The sequence below is a fragment of the Mustelus asterias genome, chromosome 14 (assembly GCF_964213995.1).
Source record: "Mustelus asterias chromosome 14, sMusAst1.hap1.1, whole genome shotgun sequence".
NCBI classification, from domain to species: Eukaryota; Metazoa; Chordata; class Chondrichthyes; order Carcharhiniformes; family Triakidae; genus Mustelus; species Mustelus asterias.
In genome coordinates this window covers 89,614,588-89,631,133 of record NC_135814.1, presented here as the reverse complement: position 1 = coordinate 89,631,133, position 16,546 = coordinate 89,614,588, and the positions used below count along the sequence as shown (strand labels likewise).

Genomic DNA, 16,546 nt, shown 5'->3' with positions numbered 1-16,546 from the left:
TGTATTAATGGTTATGACTGCATTGGTCTGCTTCTTTGTTAACCAGCCAACTTTTATAAAGTTTGGACTGTCGTCAGAAAGGAAAATGAGGTGGATTCATAAGCAGTATATTGTTTCATTTTCTTGACAGACTCCAAGCGCCTGGACAGAAGAGAGCTCTGAAAAGAAGAAAGGATCCCACAAACGTTCAGCATCCTGGGGAAGCAACGATCAATTGAAAGAGGTTAGAATTCCATTATTCCATTTTTGCACTGAGGGCCAAGGGAGTTTCCTTTTGCATTTTGAAACTCTATCTTTTGTGTTTTGTATTTCAGACTGAATTTAATAGCGTATACCAGGACTGTGCATTGAACTTAGTCGATACTGGTATCACAACTAGTAATCGAAGAACATAGAACATAGAAAGCCACAGCACAAACAGGCCCTTCGGCCCATAAGTTGCGCCGATCACATCCCCACCTCTAGGCCTATCTATAACCCTCAATCCCATTAAATCCCATGTACTCATCCAGAAGTCTCTTAAAAGACCCCAACGAGTTTGCCTCCACCACCACCGACGTCAGCCGATTCCACTCACCCACCACCCTCTGAGTGAAAAACTTACCCCTGACATCTCCTCTGTACCTACCCCCCAGCACCTTAAACCTGTGTCCTCTCGTAGCAACCATTTCAGCCCTTGGAAATAGCCTCTGAGAGTCTACCCTATCCAGACCTCTCAACATCTTGTAAACCTCTATCAGGTCACCTCTCATCCTTCGTCTCTCCAGGGAGAAGAGACCAAGCTCCCTCAACCTATCCTCATAAGGCATGCCCCCCAATCCAGGCAACATCCTTGTAAATCTCCTCTGCACCCTTTCAATGGCTTCAACATCTTTCCTGTAATGAGGTGACCAGAACTGCGCGCAGTACTCCAAGTGGGGTCTAACCAGGGTCCTATAAAGCTGCAGCATTATCTCCCGACTCCTAAACTCAATCCCTCGATTAATGAAGGCCAGTACGCCGTACGCCTTCTTGACCGCATCCTCCACTTGCGAGGCCGATTTAAGAGTCCTATGGACCTGGACCCCAAGGTCCTTCTGATCCTCTACACTGCTAAGAATGGTACCCATCATATTATACTGCTGCTTCATTAACATTTGAGCTAGTAGTCAGGAGTGAGCTCTAGATCCTGCTTCATCATTAAATATGATTATGGTTGATCTTAAACCTTAATGCAACTTTCCTGCCCAATCCCCATACACCTTGATTTCAAATGCAGAAATCTATTGATCTCAAGTTTAAATATGCTCAATGACTGAGCTTCCATGAGTCTCAGTAGAGGATTCCAAAGATTTTGTGTAGAAGTCTCTCCTCATTTCAATCCTAAGTGGTTTATCACTTTTCCTGACACTTTGCCCACTAATTCTAGACTCTCCAACCAGGGAAAAGAGCCTTCAGGCATCTAGCCTGTTGAGCCCTCTCAGTCTTCTTCTTCAATACGTTCACTTTTTCATTTTTCTCAACCCTCCAGTGAGAAGATTGATTCTGCTCAATCCCTCCACATAGGGCTACCCCCTCACCCAGGAAACAATCTAGTGAGCCTTTATACGCCCTTTAAGACAAGTAATTCTTCCTCAAGTACAGAGACCCAAACTGTACATGGTCTTCCAGATGGAGTCTCAACAAAGCCCAAAATTGCAACAAGAAATTGGGTGGGAGGGTGAACTGTGACGAGGATGCAGAGATGCTTCAGAATGATCTGGACAGGTTGGGTGAGTGGACAAATAAATGGCAGATGCCATAATCCAAATCCATAATTTGGATAAATGTGAGGTTATTCACTTTGGAAGCAAAAACAAGAAGGCAGATTACTACCTGAATGGCTGTAAATTGGGAGAGGGGAGTGTGCAGCGGGACCTGGGTGTCCTTGTGCACCAGGCACTGAAGGTATGCATGCAGGTGCAGCAGGCAGTAAAGAAGGCAAATGGTATGTTGGCCTTCATTGCGAGAGGTTTCGAGTACAGGAGCAGGATGTGCTGCTGCAATTATACAGGGCCTTGGTGAGGCCACACCTAGAGTTTTGTGTGCAGTTTTGGTCTCCTTTTCTGAGGAAGGATGTTCTTGCTCTCGAGGGAGTGCAGCGAAGGTTTGCCAGGCTGATTCTGGGGATGGTGGGATTGATGTGTTAGGAGAGATTGATGAGGTTAGGATTGTTTTTGCTGGAGTTCAAACGAATGAGGGGGGATCTCATAGCGACTTATAAAATTCTAACAGGACTAGACAGGGTAGATGCAGGGAGGACATTCCCAATGGTGGGGGATTCCAGAACCAGGGGTCACAGTCTGAGGATTCAGGGTAGGCTATTTAGGACGGAGGTGAGGAGACATTTCTTCACCCAAAGAGTGGTGAGCCTGTGGAATTCATTGCCACAGGAAGTAGTTGATGCCAAAACATTGAATGTATTCAAGAGGCAGCTAGAAATAGCACTTGGGCGAATGGGATCAAAGGTTTTGGGGAAAAAGCAGAATTAGGCTATTGAGTGGGATGATCAGCCATGATTGTAATGAATGGCGGAGCAGGTGCGAAGAGCCAAATGGCCTCCTCCTACTCCTATCTTCTATGTTCCTATGGAATCCTTATTCTTGTGCTCCAACCCCTATGTGATAATGTATGTCTTCCTAATTTCTTGCTGTACTTGCCTGTTAACTTTATGCTTTGTGTACAAGGGCACCCAAGTCCCTCTGAACACCAACATTTACCATAGATTGTGGCACATAAGTAGACCTGGCATGTCATTTTCGGTGCCAAAAATCAAGCATTTGCATTTACTTGGTGTATAAATCAACCAACCCCCTTTTCACTTGCAAAAAACTATACTTAGATTAGTCTTGAATTTGCACCCCAGCGATGGACATTTTACTTGTACTTGCGTTAGTGCTTGGGAAGAAGACTCGAGAGTTTTAAAACATACCCCTCCCACAGAGCAGACGACATATGACCTGGCAAGTGATAAATAAAGGTGAATCTTCTACACCAAAAAATGAAGTATGAAGCTGCCTTCGAGCTAACAGTTGCCAGTCCTCCATTTTACCTCCATTTGCCAGTCTGCCAAATAACTGGTTGCAAGGGATTCCGTGTCTGTGGAAAAACTGGCTTAGTTTGGGGACAATGGTAAACTGGTTTGGGCTAATGGTGTGGAGGGGAGAGTTTTAGGGAGCAGTGTAAACTGGTTTGGGGAAAATAATCAGGAAAGAAGGGTTTGGTGAGAGGGGTATGGAGGGGTTTGATTTATATTTTAAAAAGGTGACACTATGGCAGTGATTAGCAATGCTCCCTCAATGCTCGGGACCTCTGGGTTTGATTCTGGCCTTGGGGGACTGTGTGGAGTTTGCACTTTCTCCCTTTGTCTGCATGGGTTTCCTCCGGGTGCTTTGGTTTCCTCCAACAGTCCAATAGATGTGCAGTTAGGTGACTGTGCCTAATCATATTATGGAGAGCATTCTGTCACAATCTTGCCTTGTAGATGGTGGACAGGCTTTGGGGAGTCAAGAGGTGAGTCATTGGCAGGATTCCTAACCTTTGATCAGCTCTTGTAGCCACAGTATTTATATGGCTAGTCCAGTTCAGTTTCCGGTCAGTGGGAACCCCCAGGATATTGATGTTCATATTCTATCATAACCTCCCTCTTATTCTCTCGGTCTCAATCAATAAAACAAAGCACCTTAAATGCCTTGACCATCTTACTTGCATATCACTGTCAGTGATATGTGAGCTCTATCCCCCTACACTTATTGTTTGTCCTCCCCAAGTACTTTACCTCTCACTTCTCTGTTACTGCCTTCTATTTACCACTTTTCTGTCCAGTTGACCACTCCAGCCAACAGTTTTCTTCCTCACTATCAGCCACACGGTTCAGATCTTGTAACTGTTTGTTTACCTTGAAGGATGTTATGCTCTTTTTAGATAAATGATCAGATGAACAATTGACTGTAGTTCCTCAGCTGCTGCTGCTCTTCCCTATCCACTGATTGATGCCACTGAATTTTTGCCTCCATTTGTTTGGTATTGGCTGTTGCTCTCTGTGGTATTGTCTCTGGTGTTTGGGATTCCGCCACTGTTTAAACTAGTGTCCACATTAAGATTCAAAATTTGTTTCATGTGCCTTGCTAACAGCATGACTCCACAATATTGTATAAATATTGTGCACAGACAATTTTTCTAACATTTTTGAAACTGAAATTATTAAATTTCTGGCTTGCTAGTAGGAAATGTGGGTAAAACATCGATAATTTTTACTTTGAATAGCTGCTATGTGATAGCATTAGTAGGAATCCAAAGTAATTTGGGGTAATAATTTGCTGCAAAACTACTATTAAATCAGTTCAGTAGGGATCTCAAAACGTAGACACTGAAGAGAAGGGAAATGACCAACTTTGGCGCCACTGAAACCGATTTCATTTTACTACTGCAGTGGGCAGAAAAGATTCTGGTTTTCTGATTTGCCGTACTTTGCCCTTAAAATTAAAAAAACTAAAAAAACCTGAATCTTTTCCGTGATTGTGGTCATTATTTTATTTAATAATCTCTTTTGGAAATATGCATCCCTGCATGGGCTTCTAGTGAGGGCTACATGATAATGCCTCTTATGGGGAATAACATGCTGACATGTTATTGAGACCAACTAATGGGTTGTGGCCTACTTAATAAAGCACTGAAAAGTGTCATGCTTCTCTGGTCCCACCTCACCCAGTCTATGGGAAGAGGAGAGAAAAGTGTATGACATATTGTTCAGGGAAACATTTACCTCAGACCAAATATATAGCAAACAACTTTGAACAATTTATTTTTATATAGTCATCACTACATTCCTGTTTCTCTTTGTTCGCACTGGTGCTTGAGTTCCAGAATGTTACAGCACAAACTTTTTTCTTTCACTATGTGAGCCACAGATTAATTCCACTCTCCTTGTTCACCACATTTTAATCCTCTTTAAAGCAACCATCTAATTTCCCTTTTAAGAATGCTTATGGACTCTATTTCAGTAATGATTTCTGTTATGTAATTCCACATTTTAACAGTCAGCTTGTATAACAAATATTTCTCTGATTTCATCTTACTGCTCATGATGGTAATTTTGTGCCCTATTTGTCACTGTCTTGCGAAGCAACAGAAACAGTTTCACTATTAGCTTCAAAACCCTTAATCTTCAAGACAAGGGAATTGGGCGATGACAGTCCCTAAAATGGATAAAAATGAATTACCGTATCAGATTTCAAGGAGAAAAACTGAGCTGGCTTTTCAAGTCTTGTTTCCTAACTTATTCATTGTGTGGGGCCACATCGAATGGAACTGGAATCTTTTCCATTGTTTTATATCCTTCCAGTAAGGGATGTCCAGAACTTGACAAACTCCCAAATGCAACTTAATTAAGATGTTTCACACATTCAGTAATTCTCCCTCGCTACAGCCTCCGTTTCGGTGTATGGATTTTGATTTTTTTTAAGTAGCCTTATCTACATGCATTGCTTTTTCTCAAAGATTTATACATTTATACATCTAGCTCCCTCTGCTTATCACCATTTAAGTCTTGCCATTTGAGGTGTGCATTCTTGGCCTATACTTTCCAATTTCCCCATGTTAATTTGCATTTGCCTATCCAGTTCTTCCCTACATCTTTTGTTTCAGTTTGGCATAGTCTTTAATTTGGAGTTGTGGACAAATTTCCATGTTCCGTCAATTCCCAGGCCTTTGTTTTTACTAAATGAAAGCAGGACAACACCAACCCTTGCAAAACAACGTTTACAACCTAATTCTCGGCAAAGAAACCTCCCTTTACCTTTTCATAAAAGTAAATTATTGCGAATGCTGGATTGTGAAACCAAAAGAGAAAATGCTGGAAAATCTCAGCAGGTCTGGCAGCATCTGTAAGGAGGTAAAGAAGCTGACGTTTCGCGTCCAGATGACCTTTTGTCAAAGCTCACAGCAGTTCGAAGAATGTTGTATGTCCTTGAGGTACTGATAATCTTGGAGGTTATGTACAGGGTTTTGACAAAAGGTCATCTGGACTCAACGTCAGCTCCTTTCTCTCCTTACAGATGCTGCCAGACCTGCTGAGATTTTCCAGTATTTTCTCTTTTGGTCCCTTTACCTTTTCGTTGCTTTCAGCCTTCCAACCAATTGGGTTATTTTACCATATTGAAGGCACTATTTAGATGCAAATTGTTGTTAATTTCGTATTTGTCTTAATTGTCTTTACCTTGATCACTAACTTGGTAAGCAGCTAGGTGATTAAACATAGAACATAGAACATAGAAAGCCACAGCACAAACAGGCCCTTCGGCCCACAAGTTGCGCCGATCACATCCCCACCTCTAGGCCTATCTATAGCCCTCAATCCCATTAAATCCCATGTACTCATCCAGAAGTCTCTTAAAAGACCCCAACGAGTTTGCCTCCACCACCACCGACGTCAGCCGATTCCACTCACCCACCACCCTCTGAGTGAAAAACTTACCCCTGACATCCCCCCTGTACCTACCCCCCAGCACCTTAAACCTGTGTCCTCTCGTAGCAACCATTTCAGCCCTTGGAAATAGCCTCTGAGAGTCCACCCTATCCAGACCCCTCAACATCTTGTAAACCTCTATCAGGTCACCTCTCATCCTTCGTCTCTCCAGGGAGAAGAGACCAAGCTCCCTCAACCTATCCTCATAAGGCATGCCCCCCAATCCAGGCAACATCCTTGTAAATCTCCTCTGCACCCTTTCAATGGCTTCAACATCTTTCCTGTAATGAGGTGACCAGAACTGCGCGCAGTACTCCAAGTGGGGTCTAACCAGGGTCCTATAAAGCTGCAGCATTATCTCCCGACTCCTAAACTCAATCCCTCGATTAATGAAGGCTAGTACGCCATACGCCTTCTTGACCGCATCCTCCACCTGCGAGGCCGATTTAAGAGTCCTATGGACCCGGACCCCAAGGTCCTTCTGATCCTCTACACTGCTAAGAATGGTACCCTTCATTTTATACTGCTGCTCCATCCCATTGGATCTGCCAAAATGGATCACTACACACTTAGCCGGGTTGAAGTCCATCTGCCACTTCTCCGCCCAGTCTTGCATTCTATCTATGTCTCGCTGCAACTTCTGACATCCCTCCAAACTATCCACAACACCACCTACCTTGGTGTCGTCAGCAAACTTACCAACCCATCCCTCCACTTCCTCATCCAGGTCATTTATGAAAATGACAAACAGCAAGGGTCCCAGAACAGATCCCTGGGGCACTCCACTGGTCACTGACCTCCATGCAGAGAAAGACCCCTCCACAGCCACTCTCTGCCTTCTGCAGGCAAGCCAGTTCTGGATCCACAAGGCAACAGCCCCTTGGATCCCATGCCCTCTCACTTTCTCAAGAAGTCTTGCATGGGGGACCTTATCGAACGCTTTGCTGAAGTCCATATAGACCACATCCACCGCTCTTCCTTCGTCAATGTGCTTGGTCACATTTTCAAAGAACTCAACCAGGCTCGTAAGGCACGACCTGCCCCTGACAAAGCCGTGCTGACTACTTTTGATCATACTAAACTTCTCTAGATGATCATAAATCCTGTCTCTCAGGATCCTCTCCATCAACTTACCAACCACTGAGGTTAGACTCACCGGTCGGTAATTTCCCGGGCTGTCCCTGTTCCCTTTCTTGAATATAGGGACCACATCCGCAATCCTCCAATCCTCCGGAACCTCTCCCGTCTCCATCGACGATGCAAAGATCATCGCCAAAGGCTCCGCAATCTCCTCCCTCGCCTCCCACAGTAACCTGGGGTACATCCCATCCGGTCCCGGCGACTTACCAACCTTGATGCCATTCAATAGTTCCAACACATCCTCTTTCTTTATGTCCACATGCTCGATCCTTTCTGTCCTCCGCAATCCAGCAGTACAACCACCCAGATCCCTTTCCACCGATTAATTGGTGATTTTTGTGGGTTTTTTCCTCTATACTAAAGTAGTAGTTTAAACTTGTACCAACAAGATCTAAAGTACTCTGTTAAATTTGTAGCTCAGCAAGATAGACTACTTGAGATCAGTTCAAATAATTGTTGAGTGGTATTTCTAAAATTGAAACCCTAATTAGTTAAATTAAATACATTGGAGATGTTGGGGCAAGTGATGTAGCTATGGCGTGCAGGGTTTTGTGGGCACCAGTGTAATTCACAGCAACCATATCTGCACCAAGTGCCTGCGATGTTTCAGCCTGTGTGGGGACTTTAGGGGATGAGCAAACTGATGACAGTACTGAGGCTCAGGAGTATTTATTCACGTGCTCAGATTCCTATCTCTCTCAATCGCGCACGCCCTCCCTCCCCACTCAGCCACACTCACTCATCCCCTCCTCCTCCCATCTACCTGATTTCTCCAGTTTGCCCTGATGTGGGAAAGCTGAATTATAGAGAAAAGTCTGTCAGGGACCAAATCCCAGGCTGCCTTCTCTTTATCCCTTCCCCAAGTTCCTCTCTCAGCTCATAATCTTGGCCTTCCCTGCTCCACTGCATCGCAGGCCCAGTCCAGTGACATCGACTCCTGTAGCCACCAGGCATATATTCCAGTGCAGGAAGGCATTTTTCAGGCTGCAAGTGGGAGCAATAGCTACTGGGGGTATAAACTTTGCATTGCCAAGTCTCAAAGATTGGGCTGGACCAGTTGAGTTAGGCTAGTGGATACAGTGGCTCTGTTTGTGTACCAAGGCCCCACCTGATTCTTCAGAATGATTCAGCTGCCCCACTTTCTGTAAAGCCAAACTTTATTCATAAAAGCAGGGAACTGTACTTCAATCTGTAAAAGAGTTGCATGCAACATGATCTATGGTTTGACCATCCCTGAATTATGGGCTAAATTAAAAAGCAGCAACAAAGTTAACTTCTGGATTGCTACCTGAGCTACAAGTAATGTGCCACAGGGTAAATAAGATCAGAAGGTGGAATGCTTGGCTCAAGGATTGGTAATGACGAAATGGGTTTTGATTCATGAGGCACTGGCACCAATATTGGATAAAGAGGTTATTGTCTTGTTGGGATGACCTTCACTTGAACCCTGCTGGGACCAAGTCCTGGTAAATTGTGAACTGGGGCTGTAGAGAGGGCTTTAAATAATGAGAGAAAGTTCACGTGATGGGAGATTTAGGAAGTTAACAAGAAAGGAGAAACAATAGTCGAGGTAGTGGCCTGGGTAATGGTTACCTGAGCGTGCCAGGAAGAAATAAAATGTACAAACATAAGAATACACCAGCTAATAGGATCAGAGCAGAGAAAAACAATAAAAAGACACAATGATCTGAATCAATGCAGCGTGCTTCAGATGGATGGACTGAACTTTATTTCAATTGTTGGCAAAAACTGAAATAAATGAGCATGCTCTGATAACCATTACAGAGACGTGGTTGCAAGATGACCAACTGAATATTAACATTTTGGTATGATAGGAAGAGGAAAAGTAGTTGAAGAAACTGTTCGTAAAGCATGAGATCATTACAGTAGCGAGAAATGGCCTTGGATTGGAAAATCAAGATGTTGAATCGGTTTAGGTGGAAATGAGAAATATTATGGGAAAGAAATCATTGATAGAGTAATTTATAAGTTCCCTAACAATAGCTGCACCATAGGCTAGAGTACACATCAAGAAACAACACCAACCTCTACATGTATACACAAAGACGGTGGCTAAAGTAAACATTTATTCTTTTACAGTTTGAGACTGCAAATTAATAGGAAACTAGGAAATGGCAGAGACTTTGAACAAGTATTTTGTATCTATCTTCACCACCTTAGACACAAAGCATCCAAGAATAGTAGAAAATCGAGGCAAAGGAGAGGGAGGAACTAAAAACAGTCACGACCATGAGAAAAAAAGTACAAGAAAAACCAATGGGAGTGAAGGCTGACAAGTTCCCAGGACCTGATGGCCTCCATCCTCTGGTCTTAAAAAAAGTGGTTGCTGGAATAGCGGTTGTAATATTCCAAAATTCCCTAGATTCTGGAAAGGTCCCAATGGATTGGAAAACTCCAAATTATACACCTGTAAAGGAGGGAGTCAGAAAGCAGGAATCTATAGGCCACTTACCCTAACACCTGTCGCTGGGAAAATGCTGGAGTCCAATATTAAGGAAGTAGTAGCAGGGCATTTAGAAAATCGTAATGCAAACAGGCAGTGGCAACGTGATTTTAAGAGAGAGAAATGGTGTTTGACAAATGTATTATTGTTCTTTGAGGATGTAGCAAGCAGGCAGGACAAAGAGGAATTAGTAGTGGATGCAGTGGATTAATATTTCCAAAAGGCATTAGATAAGGTACCACATAAGAGGTATTATACATCGTATTTGGTTAATATATTAAGCAAGGAAAGCGGATTGATTAGTGAGCAGCAAACAGAGTTGGTATAAATATTATTTTCAAGTGGCAAATGGGCATGTTGCAGGTCAGTGCTGGAACTTAACTACAATATAGATTGTTGCCTTAGATGAAGGGTTGAGCGTATTGTAGCCAAATTTGCCAATGATACAAAGGTAGGTAGGTAGGAAAGCATTTTGTGGGGAGGATAGAGTCTGCAAATAAAATATGTTGGTTAAGTGGGCAAAGATTTGGTAGATTGAGTATAATGTGGCAAAATAAGGATGTCCATTCTGAAAGCCAGAATGAAAAAGCAGATTATTTAAATGGAGAGACTGTAGAATGTTGCAACACAGAGGGATCTGGTTGTACTTTTATGTGAATATCAAAAAAGCCAGTGTGAAGTTACTACAAGTAATTAGGAAGGCAAATGAAATGTTGACTTGTATTGCATGGGATATGGTGTAGAGGGAAGTCTTGATATGACTGTACAGGATATTGGCCAGACAGCACTTGGAGTACTGTGTACAGTTTTTGTTGTCTGTCTTGAAGCAGTTACTAGTATTGGAGATGAGAGAATGTTCACCACGTTGTTACCTGGGATGAAGGGGCTGTCTTATTAGGAAAGGTAGAGCAGGATGGGCCTGTATTGGAATTTGCAGAATGATAGGTAATCTGAAACATACAAGATTCTGTGGGAGCATGACAGGTAGATGCTTAAAGAATGTTTCTTCTTGTGGGTGAATTTAGATCTAGGGGGCATAGTTTCAAAATAAAGGGTCTTCCATTTAAGAAGGAGATAATGAGGATTCTGAAGGTTATTAACCTTTGGAATTCTGTACCCCAGAGAGCAGTGGAGGCAGGGTCGTTGAATATATTCAAGGCTAAAATGGACAAATTTTGTTTAATCTGTGAGTTGAGAGTTATGGGATGCAGGCAGGAAAATAGAGTTAAGGCCATCATTGGATCAGCCATGATCACATCGAGTACTAGAACAGACTCAAGGGACCAAAAATGCCTGAAAATTTTAAATGCCCAACCAAGAGGAATTCCATTATATAAAACACTTCGGCAAGTAAGTTCTATCCCTAACTTACTAGGAAGGTTTAGATTAAAATAGAAGCCCTATGTTGCAAAGAACATGAAACCTGGGAACTGTGAATCTTGTCTTTCTGCCTGGCATTGGAAATTTAGCTCATAGTTGCTGGCTAGCTAGTAACTAGAGACAAGGAATAATCTGTCTCTTGGAGTGGGCTGAAAGTTCCAGGGCTGGAAGTCCTCCACGCTTTCAACTCAACATCCAAAGGAGTAAACCACAGCAGGGGTTGGAAAGCTGCAAAATCCAGTATCCTGTGAGCATGCTTATTTTCTGTGCTAAACCAAACCGGGGTGTGGATGTTTGTAGGAATGTTGGTGTTGGGACAGCATTCTTAGCTGTTAAGGTATGTATAATATCATGGTTATTTTTTTGTCTGTAATTGGTAAAGTTATTGCTAATTGTCTTGTATATTAACTGTATTCTTAAATAAATATTGTTTGATAAAAGCTCCCTAGTGGGTCATTTGAATCATACCTGGAGTGAAACGTCTTATGCTTACCCGTGCTAAAATTCAAAGTGCAAAACTTATGATCTAGGCTGACTTCATAAAAAACCTCGGAGCTCCTGACCTGAATAATAACACTAGTCAGGCCTATCAGAGCTTTTACAGGTTAAGAAGGAAAGTAACTAAAGTAAACATTGGTCGCTTTGAGGCAGAGACAGGAGAAATTATGGAAAATGTGGAAATAGCAGGGACATTGAACAAAACATAGAAGACACAAATTACCAGAATTAGAAGGTAACCTTGGGGCCGAGAAGAGTGAGAAAATTAGTTGATTATTATCAGTAGGAAAAACATGTTAAAAAAGCTAAGGGACTAAAAACCAACCAAGTCCCCCAGGACCTGATGACGTACATGCTCAGGTTTGGAAAAATAATGTATCTGCTGGTCATGATTTTCCAAAATTTCTTAGATTCTGGAGTGGCCTCAGTAGATGCTGTGCTTTTGTGAAAGGAGGGAGAGGAAAAACATGGAACTAGAGGCCAGTTAGCCTGACATCCATCATCGGGAAAATGCTGGAATCTGTTGATAAGGAAGTCTTAACAATTAACATAGGAAATCATAGCATGATCAGACAAAGTCAGTATCGTTTTGCAAAAAGAAAATCATGTTTGACAAATGTTAGTTTTTTGAGGATGTAGCTAGTAGGGTAAATGAGAGGAATCATAGAATTCCCTACAGTGCAGAGGGAGGCCACTTAGCCCATTGAGCCTTCACTGACAACAATCCCGCCCAGGGCCTATTCCCGTAACCCCACATATTTACCCTGCTAATCCCCCTGACATGATGTGGAGATGCCGGCGTTGGACTGGGGTAAGCCACAGTACGAAGTCTCTCAACACCAGGTTAAAGTCCAACAGCTTTATTTGTTAGCACAAGCTTTTGAAGCGTCGCTTCTTCAGGTGAAGAAGGAGCGACACGCTGAAGCTACCAAATAAACCTATTGGACTTTAACCTGGTGTTGTGAGACTTCTTACTGTGCAACCCCCCTGACACCAATGGGCAATTTAGCGTGGCCAATCCATCCAACCTGCACATCTTTAGACTGTGGGAGGAAACCGGAGCACTCAGAAGAAACCCACAGACACTGGGAGAACATGCAAACTGCACACACCAAAGGCCAGAATTGAACCCTGGTGCTGTGAGGCAGCAGTGCTAACCGCTGTGCCACCTCCCTGCCCCACATGTATGCGTACCATTCCAGAATCTACAGAATTTTGGAAGATGAAACGAGCGCATCCACTATTTCCAAGTCCACCTGATTTAGTACCCTGGGAGGTAGATTATCAGGCCCTTGGGATTTATTGACTTTCAGTCCCATTAATTTCTCCAGCACATTTTTAGAAATACTAATTTCCTTCAATTCCTCCTCCCCCTCACTAAACCCTTGGTTCCTTAGCATTTATGGGAAGTTATTTGTCTTCCTTTGTGAAGAAAAAAATGGAAGTTATTGTTTAATTGCTCTATAATTTCCTTGTTCTCTGTAATAAGTTTTCCTGTTTCACGTTGTACGGGACCGACGTTTGTCTTCACTACATTTTCCTTTTTGCTTTCATATAGAAGTTTTTATAGTTCACTTTGATGTTCCTTACAAGTTTACTCTTATAGTCTATTCTTCCTTCCCCTCTTGGGTAAATGCTTTGACTGGGCCTAACCACCTTGTGTTTCCCCAGATCTTTCTGTTGAACTGAATTTAACTTACTTTTATACCAAAAGATTGCAATTAACGATAGGTCCTCGAGAGGGACAGGAATGAATTTTTCTATTGTGGGTCAGTATGTTTGATAAAGCACTTCATCAGACTAAAGTAAATGAAATTCTTCTTTGCTATTCATGCAAGGATTCCCAAAATAAATATTTGGGGAATTTTATCAGTGGAGTGGATGAAAGGGAACCTTCTCTCTTGCCTCAGTAATTTCTTTAAATATGTGACTGTGTGACAGATGTTATTTAAAAGAAAATTCCAATGGACCCCTTTCCCTGTGCAGATGGCTGCAGTTACTGATGATTTAAGACTTGCGCACTGTATGAACATTGCTTTTAAAAAAAAAAATCTTGATAATTGGAATGAGCAAAATATTGACCAGAATTTCATTTTGTTGCTTATGTTACACTGGAGTGCTTTGTTCTTATTTTGTGTAGACCACAATTTTGTTGAAAAATACATTAATACAAATTAGCAGTTGTGGCCTAAATTCAAATTCATTTTATTTGTGTGGGGTTCAAATTTGATCTATATCCATTTAAGTGCAGTATTTGAGCATGTAAGAGTATAGAGGGATTATTGTCAGTGTCATCCTTAACTTGCATGTCTAAAGTATGATGCATTGTTGAACATGCCCAGTGGAGTAGTTTTAGCTTTAATCAGGTGCAAACTTGAGCTTGTAAAGAGCTCCTTTTATGATTTCCATGTGACCTAACTAATTTCATTGGAAAGTTTTTCATTTGTGTTGAACTGCATTCAGTTCTTTCCTCTGAGTGGTGTTTCCTTTTTCCTCGAGCAATATCATCTACAGATGAGAGAGAGGCACATCTTTCCTACAGAAACAAGATTATCCCATTATTGTGTCAGAGTAACTGAAATCTAAAGAATTGAATGTTTAAGAATCTAACTTTGCCCATGAAATCCTCAGAGACACTGAGACTGATTTTTTTTGAACTGAAGACGAGTTGTCTCGATGTTTTAAGTTCCAAAATATCTCTTGTATATCAGAAGTGTTTAGTGGGTTATTGAATGCTTCTATGTTTTAAAAAGAAAATTCTTAACAGATGGTGCAAAATGGATATTCTTCAGGAGCAGGGCTGAATTCAGGCAACCACCTTTGCCACAAATCTGCTTTATTTGATAGCATGTACTTAAATATCTTTCATTTGTGTTGCCACCCCCCCCCCCCCCCCCCCCCGCACCTCCACCTCCCAATATAAAATAAAAAGGCCAAGACAATTCCGAAGATTGGCACATGTTAAATGTATGTCAAACTAGAAATGAAATATGGTGAAACTCTGTACAGCCTTAATAAAGAACCTTTGAAATTTTAAAGGGATTTTTTAATTTTAGGAATGACTGATTTATGCTTATTCAGTGCTTTCATGTGGAAATGTTTTGGGAGTTACTGTGGATTTAGTTGGTAATAGTGAAATATAGCTAAACTATAAGGTTTTTAAATGTTTTTGGATTCATTCTGAGCTTCTGTTCGTTGACCTTTGAGAGCTGGTACTCCTACGATTAAGCTTGTTGGCCATCAGCTAGATTGGGAGAAATGCTGATTCTGTTCAGAAAAATGAAAGAGACTGCATGTGTGTATGGTAAGATCAGTTGGAGTCTGCTGTAAATCCCTCCACAGTTAAATAAGCTATCAATGTTCACCAGGAACGGACATAAATGGTTACCTGGAAGCAGTGGGGACCTCTTATAATATAAGAGAATCTTTAAGTTGCCTCTAATGGGTAGTTTGGTTCAGTTTTGAAGGCACATTAATATAGATTTCACTGTCGTGGCTATTAAACATTTGTAATGATGGTCAGATGCAAAGCATGGAATTAAAAACAGTTGTCAAACCTGTTTTCCATTACTGTAATCAACCCTGTAATTAATTCCTATTTTAATATTCCAGAAGACAGTTGTGTATAATTGCTTGTTCATCAATTAAATTAATCAAGCAAATTTCCCATTTGTCTCCGTAATTCAACCCTTGGTCTATTGATAGTGTTTCCATGATTTCAACGCAAGAGCTAGCAGAGTACTTGATCATCTTTAACTTTTAATGCAGCAGGGCTCAACCAGTGTGTTTGAAGGCATGTCTCGATTTAAAATTTTGGATGTGCAAAACTCTTATTGACTTTTTCTTTTTCAGATTGCAAAATTGCGTCAACAGCTTCAACGCAGCAAACAGAGCAGTCGGCACCACAGAGATAAAGAGAGACAATCTCCTTTCCATGGCAACCATACAGCCATTATCCAATCACAGGTAAAATCACACAGGTGCCTGATGCATAATGTTATCAGTATCCCCAGAAAACAGAAGTGTACTTAAAGTACAGGTAACAATAAAAATGAGGAGCCTTTAAGTTTTGGATAACCTATTGATTATTTGTAAAGTAAGTCTGGAGTACTTTATTTCAGGATAGTATTTTTTTTTTAATTCTTCCCTTTGCCCTGTTGACTTTCTGTATAAATTACCATTCTTAGCAAACTGTGATGACTTCAGCCAGGCTAATGAGGTTGACTTGCTAGAGTATGAACTATCCTAATTGATGGTTAAATCAGGGAGCCTCATGCTCCCTATTTAAAGGTGCGTCAGACTCCCAGCCTGCATTCAGTAGGGAGCAACTGGAGAGTTGGCTGTGTACAGATGCATGGTGTAAATAAAATAACTTGGTGGCGAGACTTTTGGCTCCATGGAGTTATTACAGTGGCAATGAGGAAAAAAGGAGTGACCTGAAGGAACTTGCTGAACCACCGCACATATTGAGGGTAAGCCTTTGTTGAGAAAGCGTGCCACTGTTTGGGAAATTGGATTCTTTTGACCCCGCAGTGCAGGACTGGGCCCAATATGTGGAAAGGATGAAGTATTTCTTCAGG

The 16,546-nt window shown here is 41.8% G+C and overlaps 1 protein-coding gene across 2 annotated transcripts in view; it reads left to right on the top strand.

Annotated features, from left to right (window-relative positions):
• Nucleotides 1–16,546, top strand: part of LOC144503872 (protein FAM117B-like) — a 211,882-nt gene that overhangs the window by 108,076 nt on the left and 87,260 nt on the right. The window contains exons 3-4 of one of the 2 annotated variants that reach the window (XM_078228878.1): nucleotides 131–223; nucleotides 15,819–15,932. The exons of the other annotated variant lie outside the window; for it this stretch is intronic. Of the exons in view, the coding sequence (XP_078085004.1) occupies nucleotides 131–223; nucleotides 15,819–15,932 (207 nt within the window). The remainder of the gene's footprint in view (nucleotides 1–130; nucleotides 224–15,818; nucleotides 15,933–16,546) is intronic. 2 annotated transcript variants of the gene reach the window in all.